The sequence below is a fragment of the Gymnoscopelus microlampas genome (genome assembly GCF_963454915.1).
Source record: "Gymnoscopelus microlampas genome assembly, chromosome: 10".
NCBI lineage: Eukaryota > Metazoa > Chordata > Actinopteri > Myctophiformes > Myctophidae > Gymnoscopelus > Gymnoscopelus microlampas.
In genome coordinates, this window is record NC_139947.1 from 40,373,052 (window position 1) to 40,393,535 (window position 20,484).

Sequence of the window (20,484 nt, forward strand, 5' to 3'; positions counted from 1 at the left end):
ACACACACTATTTATAGATAAATGCCAGTGCAAATGCATGTTGGTTGCATCAATTCAAGCTTAGTTTTGAGATTATGGAAAATATTCAAACACACACAAAATTCACAATATGTATAAACACTTCTAGAATTTACTTCCTTGGTATACTGGCCAACTACTAGCCCCGTACACACACAGACACACAGACCCTCCTCTAGACGTGACGCCATATATACGTATATATGTATTTTTTTTAATGAAGTTCTCATGAAGCTGTTTTTTTTAAATCAAAGGGGACAATAACAACGGACAGTCACTCCCACACATCACTAGCCAAAACACCCACAAGCAGCCGCCCTGCGGCAGATCAATATGGCCAGCGCATATTGAAGGCATATACTTGACATGTGTTTTGGTTGTGCAATGATTAACATATAAAAAACATTGAATTTCAATATTCTGAAACGTCAGAATATTGAATGTGTTTGAACAGTAAACTGACAAACAAACATCTGAATTAATATGTAACTAGAAAAAGTGCTCCTCGGAGCACAGGTCTCCCGCCAGGTCAGGTAGGTTATTGTGGCCTCCTGGTGGCGCTATAATAGGCCAATGTGAAAAGGGTGGCATTTCTTCTTAGGCCTTTCAATGGGATGACACTGCATTCATGATTTGAGGCATTTTGTTCCACAAATGTGTTTTGCTAAATTAGACCTGCTGGTGGCGCTATAAAGGCCAATGTGAATGTGAAAAGGGGGGCATTTCTTCCTCGGCCTAGTGGGAATCTGCATGCAAACTTTCACGGAAATTGCACACTGCATTCATGTTTTGAGGCATTTTGTTTAAAACTGACCAATCCTGCAAACTTTGGAAGCCACTGTAAGCCAAATAGGATGGAATATGAAATATCGGACAGATCCATCAGAATCACATGACTATGGAGATGCAGTGTACCAATTTGCGTGTTTTTGGACATAATCTGAAGGAATAATCTCCAAAATGTATTTTACATAAATCGGCCTCCTGGTGGCGCTGTAAAAAGCAGATGTGAAAAATGCAGTCCAATGTTTTTCCTTGGCCTCTAGGGAGTGTGCGTGCAAAGTTTCACGCAGATCGGTGCAGTTATAGTTAAAAATGCAAATCGGCCAGTTATAGCGCCACCATGAGGCTGATTTGAAAATGTTCAAGTGGCATTTCTTCCTCGGCCTAGTGGGAATGTGCGTGTGCAATTCTATGGAAATGGCAAGCTGCGTTCATGATTGGAGGCAGTTTGTTCAAAACGGACCAATCCTGCAAACTTTGGAAGCCAACCTTAGCCAATGAGGATGCAATATGGGAAATCGGACAGATCCGGGTTGATCACATGACTATAGAGATACTGTGTACCGATTTGCATGACGTTTGGTTAAAAGCTGTAGGTGTAATGAGAAAAAATGGGTTTTGTACAAATCGGCCTCCTGGTGGCGCTATAACAGGCCCATGTGAAAAATGTGGGGGCAGAGGTTCTGAATTGGCATCCAGGGAGTGGGTGTGCACAGTTTCGCAGCGACCGGGCCAACGGTGCCGGAGATTAGCTGTTAACACACAGACAGGACACACACACACACACACACACACCGGACGGACGGACGGAGGGTAAAACATACTCTCTCGCCATGCCTTTCGGCCTGGCGGAGACAATAATTGGGCCACCCCAATTGTGTTGGCGTCTTGTTATTGGACTTCCCTCTGAGGATCAACTGGTAATATTTTAGCTCAGGCTGTCCTCTAAATACTTTAATCTCTCTCTCTCTCTCTCTCTCTCTCTCTCTCTCTCTCTCTCTCTCTCTCTCTCTCTCTCTCTCTCTCTCTCTCTGTTCTCCACTTCTTTCCCCATGTATCCACGTTCACACACTCTCTGTACCTCTGTAACAATGTGTTCCTGACTGTCATGAGCTGATCCTATAATGAGACAGAGAGACGCAGGAACGGAAACAAAAAGAGGCAGAGAAGAGAAAGTGCAGGAAAGTGAAGACGCTTGAAAGAAAACAGAAAAGGGGGAGATTGACAGAAAGATTGTTTTCGGTGAAATTAATCAAGACAGAGTGTGTGTACAAGCAGAAAAAGCGAGAGATGCATGCTGGGAAGATGGGGTCCCCAAAGCAGAAAGGAAGTACGCATATGGAATATTCTAGAGAGAGAGAGAGAGAGAGAGAGAGAGAGAGAGAGAGAGAGAGAGAGAGAGAGAGAGAGAGAGAGAGAGAGAGAGAGAGAGAGAGAGAGAGAGAGAGAGAGAGAGAGAGAGAGAGAGAGAGAGAGAGAGAGAGAGAGAGAGAGAGAGAGAGAGAGAGAGAGAGAGAGAGAGAGAGAGAGAGAGAGAGAGAGATATGAGAGAGAGAGAGATATGAGAGAATGTGTAGAGAAGAAGAGGATGACGAGGTATAGGAAGAATACAAAACAGGAAAGAGGGATGAGAAAGAATGCAGAGAGGGCAGAGATATATACAGAAAGGAGAGATAGAGTGAAACAGAAGTGAAAGTTAGGGTGACAGAGGGACGGAGAGAGAGGGGCTGGGAACGAATGCAGAGAGAGAGATTGATGCAGAGAGGCAGGGATAAAAAGGAGAATGTCGAAAAGGATGCAGAGGAAGAAAGGTGGAATATATAGGAATGGAAGAAAGAGGATGGAAGGATGAGAGGGGGCTGCAGCCAGAGAGAGGGAACGAGGAATGCGGCATGAGGAGAGATGGAGGGAGAGAGCGGGGGTGTTGTAGAAAAAAAGATATATATAGATCAGTGGATATGAGAGAGAGAGAGAGAGAGAGACAGAGAGAGAGAGAGAGAGAATATTTAATTTTGTTGAAAGAGAGGAGCTGGGGAGGCGTAGAAAGTGAGAGTGAGAGATGAATAGATGCACAGTAGAGACAGAGAGATTTGCTACACAGACACCATAGAATAGAATTAAACTTTGTTATTCCTTTTAACTTACAGCTTAATGAGGCATTAATGACCGTAAACAATCACTTTATGTCAATAAAATTGCTTACTGTGTTATGACTGTTTATTACTAAGTTATAAACAGCAGTTTAGGGTCATTATGAACTGTTGTTGTTTACTTTAATATTCATGAAATTATTGTTAGGATAGTAGAATAGGAGAATAACTGGTTATTAGACTTACATATTTTATTGGTATAATTATACATAGATGGGTTTATTGTGCAATAATGCCCAGCTAACTGTACATTAGCCCGCTTACACGGCTACTAAATCAATATACAAAATGAGTTTTAGTAGTTTACAAGATTCCGATTCCATAGCAACATGAACAGAGGCAGAACAGCGGTTTGCTATTACGAAATAACAGAACCCAGAATGCCTTGATTGACTTGATTCAACAAAGCCTTACGTAACAATCTCTTTTCTATTACACAAAACAACAAAAGAGGGAAAAGGAGCACAACATACAAGAGCTGCCAGTGAAGATTTAGTTATATTTGTCAGAAAATGGTGATGCCTGCTGGAGATCTGATACAGAAAAACATTTTTTTTTTACTACTAACAGGATTACAAACAAGAAAAGGGACGAGACCATGTAGATATTAAGAGAGAGGAGTAAACCAGTGAAAACAAGGAGACTGGGAGGACATACATTAGATTAGACTGTGAAGAGAGACAGAGAGAAGATGGAACAGTTTGTTTTTTAAAGGTGACTCTCCACCAAAGAAACTATTTCAGACTAGTTCAGACTATTTCAGACTGCAACAGACTGGTATTCGGTTGGCAAAAGTTGGCATTTAGTCTGTCAGCTGACGTGCCCATTGATGTGCTAATGGAGTATAACTTTCAGCCTAGCCTGCCAGCATTGCCAGGTCTGCTTATTACAAGCGACTTTGGGCTTGTTTCCCTGCAAAGTCGCTTGTAAATAGATGTTCCCAGCGTGTAAAGTACATTTACTCAAGTACTGTACTTAAGTACAATTTTGAGGTACTTTTACTTTACTGGAGTATTTCCAATTGTCTATACTTTTTTCAATTATTTGAAATCTTTAGTTAATAGCTACTTTGCAGATATAAATCATAATAAAACATACATTAACCACTTTAGCCATATTTTATAACTATAGGCTATTTGAAAATAGCAGATCTACAAGCTCACAACGTGTTGCGATGCGACGCGTTCTGAGCTTGTAGATCTGCTATTTTCAAACATTTTAGTACTTTTACTTTTGGTACTTTAAGTACATTTTTATACCAATACTTTAGTACTTTTACTCAAGTGAATGTTGAATTCCGGACTTTTACTTGTAACAGACTCAGAGTACATCTATTGCATTGATACTTTCACCTAAGTAAAACATTTGAGTATTTTTTCCACCACTGCTGACGTGTACACAACATTTTTGAAAACGGTTATTCGAATAATCAAAAATAAATACATAAATAAAAAATAAATTGAAATTAACACCCAGAAAATAGCCAAAACTGAGCACATTTCGATCTATAAGGCCAAATCTCATTTTGAAGTTGGTGCGGTGGAGAGCTGGCTTAACAAGGAGAGAAAGGAGGAGGATGGAAGGACAAAAAGGACCCAGATAATCATAAATAAAAAATAAATTGAAATTAACACCCAGAAAATAGCCAAAACTGAGCACATTTCGATCTATAAGGCCAAATCTCATTTTGAAGTTGGTGCGGTGGAGAGCTGGCTTAACAAGGAGAGAAAGGAGGAGGATGGAAGGACAAAAAGGACCCAGATAATTCCAAGGGGGCAGTAGACGAGTTCTGTTATCTTGCTCAAGGGCACCTCAATGAGACAGTGGCCTGGGATTGAACGTGGGAATCTTCAATTTCAAACCACTCAAACCACAAGGCAGAGAGAGAGAGAGAGAGAGAGAGAGAGAGAGAGAGAGAGAGAGAGAGAGAGAGAGAGAGAGAGAGAGAGAGAGAGAGAGAGAGAGAGAGAGAGAGAGAGAGAGAGAGAGAGAGAGAGAGAGAGAGAGAGAGAGAGAGAGAGAGAGAGAGAGAGAGAGAGAGAGAGAGAGAGAGAGAGAGAGAGAGAGAGAGAGAGAGAGAGATCTAAAGTTAAATGCTTTAGCCTATAACTCTTGAATGTTCATACAATCTTTACCAGCCCTCTTTTTGCAGCTACTCCACAGATTCTGTCTAAAAGTCACACAAATCGACACAATAGCTCTGAACTTGTGTAATCAAGTTGTATCAGTGCGATTTTTCATATTCCATTCTGATTAGCAAACAATGCCTAAAATCATGAACTGAACTTATCCGATCTGCCCCAAATCTTAATCACACATTGAGGGGCCTCTAAACAACGCAGAGCGAAGAGCAATTTCACTTCCACCTATTGTGGGCACCGGCACAAAGGACTTTTCTTTTTCTCCACCACAAATTAGGCACAAAATGATCGTTGTGCGTCATGTGACAATGACTACGTCAAAATCTGATATCAGTTGCCTGTAATTAGATTCAAAATTGAATGTTGAGGGGTGCTGACACACAGTGTTGCCAGATGTACGATAATTCTCTTCTTAAAATCTTATTTGTGTGATAATACCCTCTGTACGATCAATAATTCCAAAAATGCCCAAATGTATGATTATTTCGCCATATCACAAATACTGTACATTTGTGAATTTTCTAAATTCCCTGGCTCTGACTCGGGGTCCGGTTTGGCTTTCAAAATAAGTCAGGAAATCAGTAAATCTGACCCTAGATCTATACTTGGAGGCATTAAAAAACACCGGTCGCGTCTTTCCAGTCCAGTTTCACGCTTTTTTTGTGTAAGGTCCAGGAAGTTGCGTGCTTCCACACAGCATATTTGATGCGTTTTTGTCACGTAGGAGTCTCAAACTGTTTCTTACAGAAAATACGATATTTTTTCTGAAATTACATATTTACACTTGTTATTTCTCTTTTTTGGCTGTGAACGATAGTTTTCTTTCAAATACGATAATTATAAGCCTCCGGTACGATAATTCAACATTTCCCATCTGGCAACACTGCTGGGTAGCCCTGGGTAGGCAACCCGGCCTGGCGGAAATGCGCTCCAAGGAGCGCACTGTTCTAGTTTGTCCTCATTTGCAGGTGGTTTATTCAGCTGTGTTTACTATGTGTGCATTGGGTATTTTAGAGGTATTATTAGATAATCTTGGCGCTATATTATGAAAAATATATATACTAAATCATTTTGATATAGCCATTAAGGCTTCATCTATATCACATAGACTGTATGTCTTAATCCTTCTAATTTGGTTTTATCGTACTTCTCACTGCTGCTTTAATTGATAATAGTGTAGTGTGGGCGGCTTTTATATAAGCAATCAATATTCATGAGAAACCAACTCTCTGTTGGGCTTCATTCATTAACATTGGTATTTATGCGTGGTCGTCCACCCCCCCAACATATTATTGATCACAGTTTCTCTCAAATCATCAATCATTTTCACCCTGATGATCACTTATTAGGCTCTATAGGTCTGCTTGAAACCTTGTCTCAGGAGGGAGAGCAGTAGAAATGATTTTAGGGTCAGATCAGATCAGTAGATACCTTAGGAGATGTGTCACACTTATTAAGAATGGATTATACATTAATGAATAGAATACATAGTGGATACAATAGGAATTCCCAAACCAATCCATGCCAATGACCGCCAAATAGCCATAGCATCTGGCTGCGACACCCCTATTATATTGTGAAATGGTCTAAAAAAAAAAAAAACGACCCAATTTGAGCTTGTAGATCTAATTTCTTTTGCTATTTTTGAAATGTTTTTGAAAATAGTTTAACTGGCACAACAATTAATTCAATCTAACATTTAAATTCTCTCTCTTTCTCAGATACACTAAGATGAAGACAGCTACTAATATATACATCTTTAACTTGGCACTGGCTGATTCTTTGGTCTTGGCTACGTTACCCTTTCAGGTAAGTCAACAGGATGGTGTGTACAGTATACCTATACACAATACACAATAATACATAGTCCATGCCAAATGATAACAGGACCTCTAATTATACAAGAAGAACACAATGCTCTTGATGCCAATGAAAGCAAAGAGGATTTCATTAGATCCCATTGTGAAGTGAGGACATTTGCATGAACGTGTAATTTGTCTGTGATTGCATTCATTGTTGTTTTTTCATCTACTTTGCACCAATGATCCAACTGATATGGCTATATGGAGATCTCCGTATCTGTCAGTCCTTGTCCCTTGCGTGGGCATAAAACTAGATCCCTGATGTCATTAGTATATGGCCATATATGGACATAGCCCCTTTTGTGGCCATGTATCGAGCTGAGTGATTTGTTTGTGCTTCATGCCATGATGTCACATTGAGGTTAGACAACCACTCCATAGCTGCTTTGGGAATTCCTTAGTATGGTTATGGCTGAGTCATGGTGACATGAGTGTGATGGCGTGGTCCAACCGTCCGCCTGTCCTCCCTTAAAGGTTTCATGACATTCAGATGATCACATGATCTGGCTACACCGGAGCCAGCCGCCACCCGCCACCCAAACCCCTACCGCTACCGGTCATCAAATTATTGGCTTAGGAATGTGACAAAAACAAAAATATCCATGAATTCAAGTCTCCACGGGGTGACCAATCGGTTGGGGAAAAAAATATTTTGGGGATGAACTATGCCTTTAAGTTTAAAAATATGATGGCTTAATATAGAATAAAAACTGATTGAAGTAGAGAGGGCACAGAGAATTGGCGCCTATCTGCCAGAGGGGGACAGATTCAGTCGCCAAGCTGCTCGAAATGGAAGACACTTTTAAAAGGGCAAAAAGCCTCAGAGATTTTAAGATCTTCATCCACAATGATTTCTCTGAAATAGTATGCCTGAAATAAATTACCCCTTCTCCCAGAAGTGCACAAAAAAGGGAACATTGCATACAAATATGATCAGCTGATGTGCCACCCCCTGTCTCACAGGCCTGCTGCAAGCGAGGCTGACTGAGACTGTACTGTCATGGACAATACAACTATTACTCCTAATAACCCCAGGGATCAACAATATAAAGGCCCGGTTGCCCTGATGTACTTTTTAAACCATCCGGACCAGCAGAACGCACCAAACACTTGCCCGGTGGGGGCAGTGAATATAATGCCTTGAGAATAAAATAAAATAATAAATAAATAAAATATAAATATAATATAATATAACATTGACGCCTAATCATTTCACATTATTTCCCTTTAGTACTGTGTTTTGTAATGATTTAAGTGAAATCATCTGTTAAAACATAGCTTTATGTGAGACCGATGTCATATTGGATCAAAGGCAGAGCCGTCTGCTGTCTGAGTGCAGCGTTCTGCCCCCGGACCTCAGCGCACCTGGCTGCAAGCAGTTGCATGTACTCCAGCAGGCTCACAGAAGACATTTTCCTGTCATCCTTTTCACTAATCTTCAAACAATATGTTTTTAAAACCATCAGTATCCGGCCAAACGGCAGGAAAAAAACATATAAAGAAAAAAACTTGCCGGAAGATTTGAGGGAGAGTGAAAGGCAGTATTAGATGAGAAAGAGAAGTTTCAACCACACTGGCGAGACCGCTGGATTTGGCTTGCATATGACCAGTTAAAAGACCCATTCATACCGAACTATAACTATAACAATGATATGATAATTTTGTTTTCATTACACCCCTTGCGCTCTCGTAAATCAAAATAATAACGTAATGTAATGACGTCAGTGGCGCTTGGGTCGCGCTGCAAGTGACGTTTTGGACAGTTTGATATGTGACCCGGGTGGTTAGAGCAGTTAACTGCGTTCAGACTGAGACGCATCTTTAGAAATCAGATTTGAATCAGATTTGAAACCACCTCTGAATGTGGCTCAAGTCGGATTTGTAAAAATTGGATTCCATGTGACCTGTCTCTGTTCAGACTTCATAAAACAAATCGGATTCCAATCTGGATATGGCATAGATCTGATTTAGTGTAACAAAATGACCCTTACAGGTCCATTTGGTTACATTTGTATACACCACAAGAGTTAAATTAACAGTCAGGATGTTATTGTGTGTCTCTTTGCAGGGTACTGATGTGTTCCTGGGTTTCTGGCCATTTGGTAATGCTCTATGTAAGGCTGTGGTGTCCATAGACTACTACAACATGTTCACCAGCACCTTCACCCTCACGGTGATGAGCATGGATCGTTATGTGGCCGTCTGTCACCCGGTCAAAGCCCTGGACATGAGGACACCTCATAAAGCCAAGGTAAGGACCATTGAGCTATACCAGGAGTTCCCAAACCTCGAAGAAACAAATGAAGAAAATACAGCCTTCAAGAAAGTAAAACCCAAGCATAGATAACAAGCAGGTCATTATTCTCTCATTCAATGCCTCCACCATAGGCTACTATAATTCGAACTGTAGATGTCCAGTGGCTTCTCGGATCCCTCTGGGTAAGGCGATACAGTGTCTATTTACAGTAGGTCAGTGTGATTATGCTCACAGTGATGAAACAAATTGCCACTGTTCAGCAACCAGGTCTTTATGTATTCAACAATAGCTTTGCCATCACTATGTATCCCATAAGACCATTTTATCCCCCAAATGTTTCCTCCTTACGTCAGTGCAATAACATTTATTTTACTGAGATATTTTACCAACATCTACCGTTTACATTCAGCTTTTCTTTTTGAAATTACTTTTGGCATAGACTTATATTGTCCTTGCTACCAGCCAATATTTATTTATAGGGCCTAAATTGTTAATTGAAAGGACCAGAAGGGCACTGAAGGACGGAACAAACTGGAAAACCAATACTGAAACATTGTGTGTGTCTGTGTGCGTGCCGTGCATGCGCGCGCGCATGTGTGTGTGTGTGTGTGTGTGTGTGTGTGTGTGTGTGTGTGTGTGTGTGTGTGTGTGTGTGTGTGTGTGTGTGCACATGCAGGTAGTGAACATCTGTGTGTGGGTGTTGGCATCGGCCATCGGGGTGCCAGCCATGGTGTTGGGAGATGTCGAAGTGGAACCAGAGCATAACAGTATGTAAACACACACACACACACACACACACTCACACACACTCGCACACACACACACACACACACACACACACACACACACACACACACACACACACACACACACACACACACACACACACACACACACGTGTGTATACAAAGATTATGTAATTATTTCCCCCATCGTCTCTCCATATTTGGCAATTAAAGAAGCTAAGGTTTAGTAACATCACTCTTGCTGCTTCCTCCTCTCTCCATCTCTATCTCAGTATTTTTCTTTCTCCTCATAGTCTCTCTCTCTCTCTCTCTCTCTCTCTCTCTCTCTCACGCGCGCATTCCTCATTCCTTCCCACTTTTTCATCTTCTCTTTATCAGATTTGGTCTGTTATCTGTACTTCTCTGTCTGCCTCTCCTCTCCTTCATCTCCCCCCTCCCCCTCTCTCTCCCTCTCTCACTTGTCATTCCACTGCCTCGTCTCTCTCTTTAATTATTTTTCAGAAATTCTTAATGGTGACATTTGCGCAATCGGTTTTCTAACCGCTTGCACATCACGTCCGCGTGGGTCAATTAACCTTGTTAGAGTGGGCATCCTGATTCTTGTTTGTAAGGGTTACAGTGTGCCGTGTGACCCGCGGCAGCAGAGGAAATGCAGACTTTGTCACTCAACTGAAGGGCAATGGTTTCATCCTCTATCATCAGTGAATTCAATCATGAACATTCAAATTTATTACCTTTAAGAGTAACTTTGTCACATACGGCCACTTCATCAAGGCCCCCTTTGTGTCAACACACATTGGTGTTATTTGTATGCTATGTTGATGAATTGAATACATAGGACCACAATGGAAACAAGTCCCCAGGACTTGTTTGTGTTATCCTTTTAGCTCAAATGTCTGACTGTATCTCGTGCTGTTTACATTCATGTCTAATAAAGTATCCAATCAATCGATCAATGGGAACATTGCTGCTGGGAGCATGTAATCAATTCCTTTCTTTGTCCTGCCTTAACCCATTCAATCCGGGAATGCATGTCACCACTTAAACCATTATTTTATACTTTGGCTATTTATTTTTTTTAATAGTGAACATTTGTGTTAGTGACATCACTTTATAATTGTAATCTCTAGACAAACACTACACCCCCCCCCCCCCACACACACACACACACAATTAACTCCTGCTACATAATAAGTTCAATGTGGAATCTATGCAATTACCTTCTATGTTAATAATTATACAAATAATAACAATAGTGTAATAATTCAATATTTATATATTTTCAGAACTGATTGTGTTTATATTTCTTAACACAATCATTATTCAGTGTAATGCACTAACCTCATCGAGACACATTCCTCATTATAGAAATTCCTTATGATTATTATAACTCAAGCCAGCGGTGAAAAAACAATTCAAATGTTCACTGCACACCTCACACCATTCCTCCTGCCCCAAAATAGGACCCAATATTGTGTCACACCACCGTACTTGCTGTTGGTTGGTTGCACTGCTGCTGATCTAGGAACAGAGGTTTCTAGATCAATGTGACGGACGAGCCTCAGCTAAATTCCTACTGTAAACGCTGCTTGAGTTTTATCTCTGTAATTAATTTGTATTTAAATAAAAGTAGGCCTTAACATTAAAGGTATTTAAAAGCAACACAATTTCAATACATTTTTTATGGTGCAGCATTATATTCCAGGGCTTGGGCTCTACATAGCCACACATGTATACTTGTACAGACAAGCACTGCACTGCATACACTACACTATTTAACTGCTAAATAGAGTAGGCAATACATTGCAGCCAGCAGCAGTGTGCTGGTCTAGTGGTTCAGTATTGATCCAGTGCTAGCTTCCAGCTATAGACTAATCCTATCAACACTTTTATCTGTCTGCTTTTCTCTCCTCTCCTCTCCTCGCCTCTCCCCTTATACTGTACAAACAGACAGTGGACAGAGTACTATCATAACCTGACAGCTACGGCACAGTGGCAGCATGATACACTCAGTAATTGGGGTCAAATGTCCCGCCCAAAGGGCATACTGGCAGGAGGAAAGGCTATTATTCGGCACCTTGCTGTCCTGTCACTAATGTCATCTTTAGCAAGCTGGTGTGCTCGCACACACGCACACACACACACACACACACACACACACACACACACACACACACACACACACACACACACACACACACATGCACACACACACGCACACAAACATTTTTGGCTGGACCGCAACACCGTGGCCAGCCCTATGAATAAGTTACACCATTGGTTAACCGACTGACTTAACAATGAACTAGCAAATCGCAGAGCAATCGTCCCTTCGTCGACCATGAGATGTCATCTCCCCAGGTTATAGGATGTAGTCTTTATAAGAGATCTATATTTCCTTTCCGTGAAAATGACATTTGGAAAATGATGTGCAACGACCCACTATTCATCTCCTGATACAGTCTCATCCCTCCATCTGGTAGTCTCATCCCTCCATCTGGGTAGTAAGTCATTGAGCTTGTTGACATTTACAAGCCCTTCTAACCTTCTCATTCCTTACTGTGTCTTAGGTTTGGATACTTAGGATACTCATGCTCTCCACCGTCTGCATCTGCAGTAAACTCCTCCTAATACACTACAATAATGATTTAGAAACATTCAGTCTACTACCACTGCACGGCTATTTTCTGCCCCTTCAATGCCCCTTTATTTTGTAGAAGGCATTTACCTAAAATGTAATGTGCTTTGGGGGCTGCATTGCAGTGTGTGGACTTTCCCTTTTCTCCATTCAATTAGAATGACAACTGACCAACAAAACTATGTAAAAATGACGCACTTGCACAATGCCGCTTCGTCTCTCTCATGTCTTTGGATTCTTTTTCACATGAACCAGAGCAAGACCTTTGATTTCATACAGTAGAGATTACATTTATAAAGTGACATCACTGATACTGGAGAGAGGAAACCCCTTATGGCAGGACGAAGAAAGGTATGGAATAACAAAAATGTGACTTTACTCAAACTAAGCATAGCTATAGTGTGTGGCACCACCTCTCAGTTTCTGTAGAACATGTTAAAAGACTTCAGCTTGAACCCACAAGAGGCCTTTTAACTCTGAGGTGAGCAGCTTGCCAGACTACATGAATTTTATATTTGACTGACATCGGGAGAGAGAGAGAGAGAGAGAGAGAGAGAGAGAGAGAGAGAGAGAGAGAGAGAGAGAGAGAGAGAGAGAGAGATATGAGGGGATATGTGAACGTTAGATCTGCAGTGTGTTGTGAAAATGACCCAGCACATCACTGGAACCAGTTAGTCAAGGACATTTACCAAAAACAGCCTGCAGCTTCATGAATGATTCAAGGACTGTTGCCTTCTGGAAGAAGGCTAGTGGAGTAGTGAAGGGGGAGCGCCAAAATGTGGATTTCGATTTTAGTCAATGAATACAGTACAGTTTCATGACACGACTTGGTATCTCAAGTTTCAGCTTGTGTAAGCAGTTTCTGACCAATGGGACGCATCCAACCATTAGCGTAATGATGCCAGCAGTGTTGGAAAGCTTAATGTAGTAGGTGACAAATGTTATTCCCTCACAGAATACCTGCTGACCCCACTGGAAACCCTGCAACAGAGCAGGAGTGCAGGTGCACACGGGCCATGGTGGTCGTGCTTCGGCGGGCTATCAGCACTATGCTACCTGCCAGAGGAAAATGTGTGACAGACAGACAGACAGACAGACAGACAGACAGACAGACAGACAGACACACATTCTACAGTGCTGTTCCTGACAGTTTGCAGCCATTTATTACAGATCTATACAGTAAGGTAGAGGGTCTGGTTTGATGGATGGGCACTTATAGCAGACATGCACGCACTCGTGCATGCAGTCATACACATACGCACACACATATATGGATATGTACATATATTTAGAGACATATATGCAGGTGGACAATTCCGAATATGTCACATATATATGTGCATATATATAAAAATCTATGTTCATATATTTCCTTTCCCCCCCCTGGTGGTAGAGGCAAAAATCGCCTATGCATGCACGCACGCACGCACGCACACAGTTAGATGGATGGGTCCATTTACAGTCCTTGAGGTGGAGATGAGTGGAGACATGTTAGTCTAGCAGGAGAAATAGGTTCCCATGTATCCTAGCTGACATTTTTTTGTAACCCGTTTTATAGGACCCTGTCATCCATCTCAGTTAGAGTAATTGCCATCCATGTTATAGCCTTGCAGTGCATATAAGAGGATAGACTGGTTTCATTCGACTATTGCAGGACACTATGGCTAAGTCTGTGTATGTTTTTCACCAATAAAGAGTGGTTATTTGATTTGCAGTGTATGGGGAGAAGGGGTTCATTTGTCTTTGTATGTCATCTGGATCAGGAGTTATGAAAATCTAAATGTTTCACTGCTCCCATATCATAAATTCAAACTAGCCCCATGGCTAACCTTGGCAACATGACAAATTCTTAAAGTCGCACTGTGTAAAATCCATTTTATTTGTCTTTTTGGCAGCACATCTGATACAACTCAGTAGTCTCTTAGAACTGTTATGCTGCGGGGTCCTGGCGCCCATGTTATTCTGGAAAGCAGCAACAATGTTTTTTTCAGAAACGGTATGAATTGCATTCGGGTGGTGCAGTGGTAAAGTCCCTGCCCACCACCGCGGGGTCCGGGCACACCCAGGGGTCCTTGGGGGGGTACCAGGGGGTCCCCAGCAAAATGAGTTATGTAATTTTGCATTCAATTCAGTTTAATCACTTGAGCCCGATATACATTGGCTATTTGAAAATAGCCGATCTACAAGCTCACAACGTGTCGCTTTGCAACGTGTTGTGAGCTTGTAGATCGGCTATTTAAAAAAAAAATATTGCAAAAACATTTGGCATATTTTTTTAAACATTTTGACACAAATCTTGTATGGGGGGTCCCTGGCACAAAATATTTTCAGGGGTCCGCGGCCAAATACCAATTTCGAGGTCCTTGACATGAGGAAATGAATTGGCATTGCGACTAAAATTGGGGGAGAAAAAAGGGGTACAAATTGTATGTATTCACTTTTAAATGAATAAATAAAAACAATTCCGGGACATTTCCAGTGCCTGCGTCATTTTGGCGTGAGTGTCAGGGGCAAACACTTGCACTAAAAAATTATGTTTAGAGAAGTTGTCACAAAAACACACTTATGTGTAATGGTGTATTCTGAAAATTATACAAGTGAAAGATTATATCAATAACTTTAGTTTAGTTTATGATTGGGGTCTTGGGTTACAAAAAAGGTCATGGAACCTATTTCTCCTGCTAGACTAATAATGCTGATGGTTGGTTGGATAGACTAGAAGCTCGGCCCTGCTACGCAGGGCCTCGCGTCTAGCCCGCCGCCACGCCCACGTAGCGCCCGCGGCCACTTGGCAGCGCATATAAGTGGCGTAGCGTCATGAGAGCCAGTGGGGCCGTGGCTCGGTCAGTGAAGACCCTGTAGCGCGGATGATATTTGGCAAAGAGGGATAGATTTTAAATCTCCAGAGGAAACATCCGTGGGCTACCATTGGTTCAGCGATGTGTGCGGTCGCCCTGCGGCCCCTCCTCCTCCACCAATATGCAGTATTGAGAGCCCTGACATTGGCCTCCTGGTGGCGCTATAAAAGGTAGATGTGAAAAATGCAGGGCAAAGGTTTTTCCTTGACCTGTAGAGAGTGCACATACAAAGTTTTACACAGATTGGTGATGTTAAAGGTAAAAAGACAAATCGGGCTGTTATAGCGCCACCATGAGGCTGATTAGAAAAATCTCAAGTGGAATTTCTTCCTCGGCATATAGGGAATGTGGGTGCAAAGTTGCACGGAAAGTGCATGCTGTGTTCCTAATTTGAGGCATTTTGGTCAAAACGGAGCAGTCCTGCAAACTTTGGAAGCCATTTTTCAATCAGGATGGAATATGAAAAATCTGAAAGACCCGGTTTTTGTAATGACTATAGAGATACTGTGTACCGATTTGCGTGATGTTTGGACAAATTATGTAGGAGTACTGTGAAAAAATGTGTTTTGCAAAAAGCGGCCTCCTGGTGGCACTATAACAGGGCCATGTGGAAAAAATGGGGCAGAGGTTCTGAATTGGCATCCAGGGAGTGTGTGTGCACAGTTTGGCTGCGATCAAGCCAACGATGTGGGAGATTAGCTATCCACAGACGCACGGACGGACGGACGGACAGGGGGTAAAACATACTCTCGCACCATGCCTTTCGGCCTGGCGGAGACAATAAAAAAACGAAAGTAAAGGAAAAGACCATTACTGCAACAAAATTAGTCAACAAACTATACTATAAAACAGGGGTCTTCAACATGTTGAGGCCAAGGACTCCCTAGCTGTGAGAGATGAAGCAGGGACCCCCTCTATATTGTATAAAATTGTGTTTCAGATAAACGTTTGCTGCTCTTTTTTCACTCTACACCTATAACTCTATGCCAAAAATAGCCGATCTACAAGCTCGCAACGTCTCGCAGCGCGAGGCGGTCTGAAAAGGTTGATAACCACTGCCCTAATCGGGACGAAATTATCTGAAATTACTATAATGCAGCCTAAAGATGCGTTGCACGGGGCGGTCCTGCCATTACGTTAGTTACTGGAGTTGCTGTGGAGCTACACAGTTCTCCTGAAGACACACAAGGCCACAATATACACCATCTACAATGGACTAACTGAGCAGCAATAATAACATTCACCACACGAACGTGCATTGTTGACAAAGTGATTGCACAGCCGCTGCAGGCATGACAACAACCACGTTAGCGTTAGCTACATGCCAGCTATCACAGCTCCCTGTCCGTCGTTGCTGCGACTGACTCTGATGGCTACAGCAAGCTCTCTGCGATGCCATTGTCTGGGAACTGCTCTTAGCGTGACACGACCAATGAGAGTGAGCGCTGTCGTTGTTGCTAAGATACGGTGGCGTCTCTGCCCCATAGCTTGTAGATCTCTCACGCATGATTGGCGTAGGCTGCGTTGCCAGGTCTGACTGTTTGTATAAGCGATTTTGGGCTTATTTGGGTGCACTTTTGGGCTCGTTTCCATAGACCACGGCAGTGCTTATTTCTTTCCCGTGACCGATGTGGCAAAAAAAGGTGCAAAACGAACCATCCGGAAGTAAATTGCGAGATGAAATATATAGCACTTTTTGATTATTAGAGAAGGAGACACATGTGAAGGTGGAAAATGAAACGTAGGAGATTATATAGTTTTTCATGAGCGATTTTTGTAGCAAGTTGTGCGAGAATTGGGCCACTCCTGTGGGCGGGGGGCTCAATAGAACCATTGGGGTTTGAAAGGAGACGCTCTCTGTTTGAGTGGTAGGATGGGTGGAATGGATGGATGGATGGATGGATGGATGGATAGATAGATAGATAGATGGATAGATTGATAGATGGATAGATAGATAGATCCACATACATTACATTGCAGAATAATCCTTATTCTTACTGCAGAGTCCAGTGTCTGTAACTAAAGTTCACAAGCCCTTGTGATTGGCTATGGTGTTAAAAGGCCTAATGGCTGTGGGGACAAAAGATCCCTTGAACCATATTCATTCTTGCAGCACAGAGAGAGAGAAGCAGTGTGCTACGGCTGCTGCTCTGGCCTGCCAGGGGATGACTAACGTTGTCCATTATGGCCTGCACCTTAGTCCATGTACACGTCTCCACAGCAGTCCCCAGTGAGTCCAGCCTCCTGCCAAGCACTGAGCCAGTGCTTCTTCACCAGCTTATCCAGCCGCTTAGCATGCTTGTCAGCCATGCTGCCCCCCCATCGGACACTTGCCCACCGCTGACTGGTGAAACATATGCTGCATTTTGTTGCACACTTCAAAGGACCAGAGCCTCCTCAGGAAGAAAGAGCAGAGTCTGCTCCTTTCGGCAGAGGGCATCTGTGTTCAGGGACCAGTCCAGCTCAGAGAGAGAGACAGAGAGATATGAGAGAGAGGGGGGGGGGAGAAAGCAATCACCATGGGGTTAGAAAAGACAGCGGAAATGAGAAATTGAACAAGATTTCAATCTTATTGACAGATTTTCCTTCAGAAAGATTACATGCAAAAAAAGTAATGAAAGAGACAGAGGTGAGAGATATGGAGGGAGGGGGAAAGGGTGGCAACCAAAAGACAGGGAAAGAGAGAGAGAGAGAGAGAGAGAGAGAGAGAGAGAGAGAGAGAGAGAGAGAGAGAGAAAGATACAAGAGTGACAGAGAGATGAGAGGTACTGGTAGAGAGAATTCCCTGCTGAGGCTGATATTCAACACACACTTGGTATGCAGTACTGTGTGTGTGTGTGTGTGTGTGTGTGTGTGTGTGTGTGTGTGTGTGTGTGTGTGTGTGTGTGTGTGTGTGTGTGTGTGTGTGTGTGTGTGTGTGTGTGTGTGTGTGTGTGTGTGTGTGTGTGTGTGTGTGTGCGTGCGCGTGCATGCAGTCGTTAGCATTTTGTACTATACTGTACTAGATAGATGAACACTTTCATGTGTCTCTGTCTGGCCATCTCCTCTCCTCCACACAGAGACTGGACTCAAGTGTCACACAGTACTGTACTGTGTACTAACGTGTCCTCTCCTACCTCCAGACCATGAGACACTACCAGACATTAGTGAAAGTAAAGTGCTGCCATAGCTCCACTTACTTTCCCTTTAAGCTGTCAGTCTGCTACTATCTCTTCTCTCCTCTCATCTCTCAGTCTCTCTTCTATCCGCTAGCTGTTGTGTGTTTTTAGGCTCCCTGTGTGTCTGTCTTCACTCATTCAGTCTTCCTCTACTGTTATCAGTATTTTCTGTTTCCTTCTCTTTTCTTAACCACATGAACCTTAGCATCCCTATTCTGGGATTGTCATAATATGAAGATTCGGCGAAAATAGGCAAACTTTCCACAAAAATAGCAGATCTACAAGCTCAATTGTGAGCTTGTAGATCAGCTCTTTTCGGCAGGGGGGGGGGGGGGGGGGGGTTAATAATTATAATAAACTCCCTCTATTCTATCAGCTCCCCTCCCTTAAACGTTTTTCTCCATTATACTTACGGTACACATACCTTTATAGTGATGCTTAACACTTGAACAATGAACTCGCTCATTGTATCTTACCTCGCCTTATATTACGTCATTTTACCTTACCTTGTCTTACCTCACCTCACCTTGTGTTCCTGTAGGTGTGGAGTGCATCGTGGTCCTACCGCACCCCCGCAGCTACTGGGACCCAGTGTTTGGCACGTGCGTGTTCTTGTTCTCCTTCCTCATCCCCGTCGCCATCATCAGCATCTGCTACAGCCTGATGGTGAAGCGTCTCCGCAACGTGCGCATCCTGTCCGGCTCCAAGGAGAAGGACCGCAACCTCCGCCGCATCACCCGCATGGTGCTGGTGGTGGTGGCGGCCTTTGTGGTCTGCTGGACGCCCGTGCAGATCATGGCTCTGGCCCAGGCGCTGGGCTTCAACCTGGGCAGCCTGTTCACGCTGGTGCTCATGCACTTCTGCATCGCGCTGGGCTACGTCAACAGCAGCCTCAACCCCGTCCTCTACGCCTTCCTGGACGAGAACTTCAAGCGCTGCTTCAGGGAGTTCTGCCACCCGCTGCCTCCGTTCCGTCTGGATGGAGGACAGCAGTCCGGCCGCATGCGGAGCATCGCCCGGGAGGTGGCGGCCGCCTACGGCTGCAAGAACGTCATGGGTGGAGGCGGAGCGGACGGGGACTACGGTTGCGGGGGAGGCCGCGGGGATAGGAGTGGGGGTATGGGTGGAGGAGGGGGTGGAGGAGGGACGCCCAACCCAGCATGACTAGGCGTGGAGTTGCCCCTGGTAGGGGGGCTGTCGGGGGCTGACGACGACGATTATGACCGCTGCCGGGCAAGAAGAGGGGACAGCATGGGGGGCGGGACTGGCACAGGGAACTCCAACACAGAGCTCACACAGATCACCTCGCTCTAGCACCGCGACCCCCTCCGTCCCCCGGGCACGACCCCGCGACTGGCCTGGGTCGGGGGGGAGGATAACGGGATGGGGGAGAAGGAGAAGGCCGGGAGGAGGACCCAGGAAAGAGGTGAGGAAGAGGGGAAAAGGATCTAGGAAAACAAGGGACTCTGGGCTGTGGGAAAGGGTTGAAGCTTATACACAGACTATGTGATAAACTGAATACAGTGCCATCACAACTCCGTAGACTCTCATAGAATGGAGAGGTGGATGTCTCTAGTATGCGAATGTGGTTTACAGCACCAACCGGACCAATGTTGAGGGGAAAGGTGACATACTTGGTGACAGCAGAGACCCACGCTTCATGTTTGAAAGCTGCAGTTGGGGAAGGGGCAGACAGGTTGAGGGGTATATGTCCATGGGTTGAAAAGCAAACAATATCCTACAGGACTGATGAGTGATGGGAATGGTACAGGCTCCTCCTCAAAGGCTCACTAATGGAGGGGGGACATGCCTGGGTTCCATGTTAGTCATATAAACGACACTCCTATATAAAACAACTAACAGTGAGGGCGAG

General features: G+C 43.5%; 1 protein-coding gene across 1 annotated transcript in view; it reads left to right on the forward strand.

Moving 5' to 3' along the window:
• oprl1 (opiate receptor-like 1) overlaps positions 1-19,775 on the forward strand; it is a gene marked incomplete at both ends in the record, with an annotated part of 44,051 nt that extends 24,276 nt beyond the window's left edge. Inside the window, 4 exons of the mRNA XM_084070100.1 lie at positions 6,814-6,901; positions 9,023-9,205; positions 9,888-9,978; positions 19,153-19,775. Of these exons, the coding sequence (XP_083926226.1) occupies positions 6,814-6,901; positions 9,023-9,205; positions 9,888-9,978; positions 19,153-19,775 (985 nt within the window). The remainder of the gene's footprint in view (positions 1-6,813; positions 6,902-9,022; positions 9,206-9,887; positions 9,979-19,152) is intronic.
• Positions 19,776-20,484: the final 709 nt, after the last annotated feature.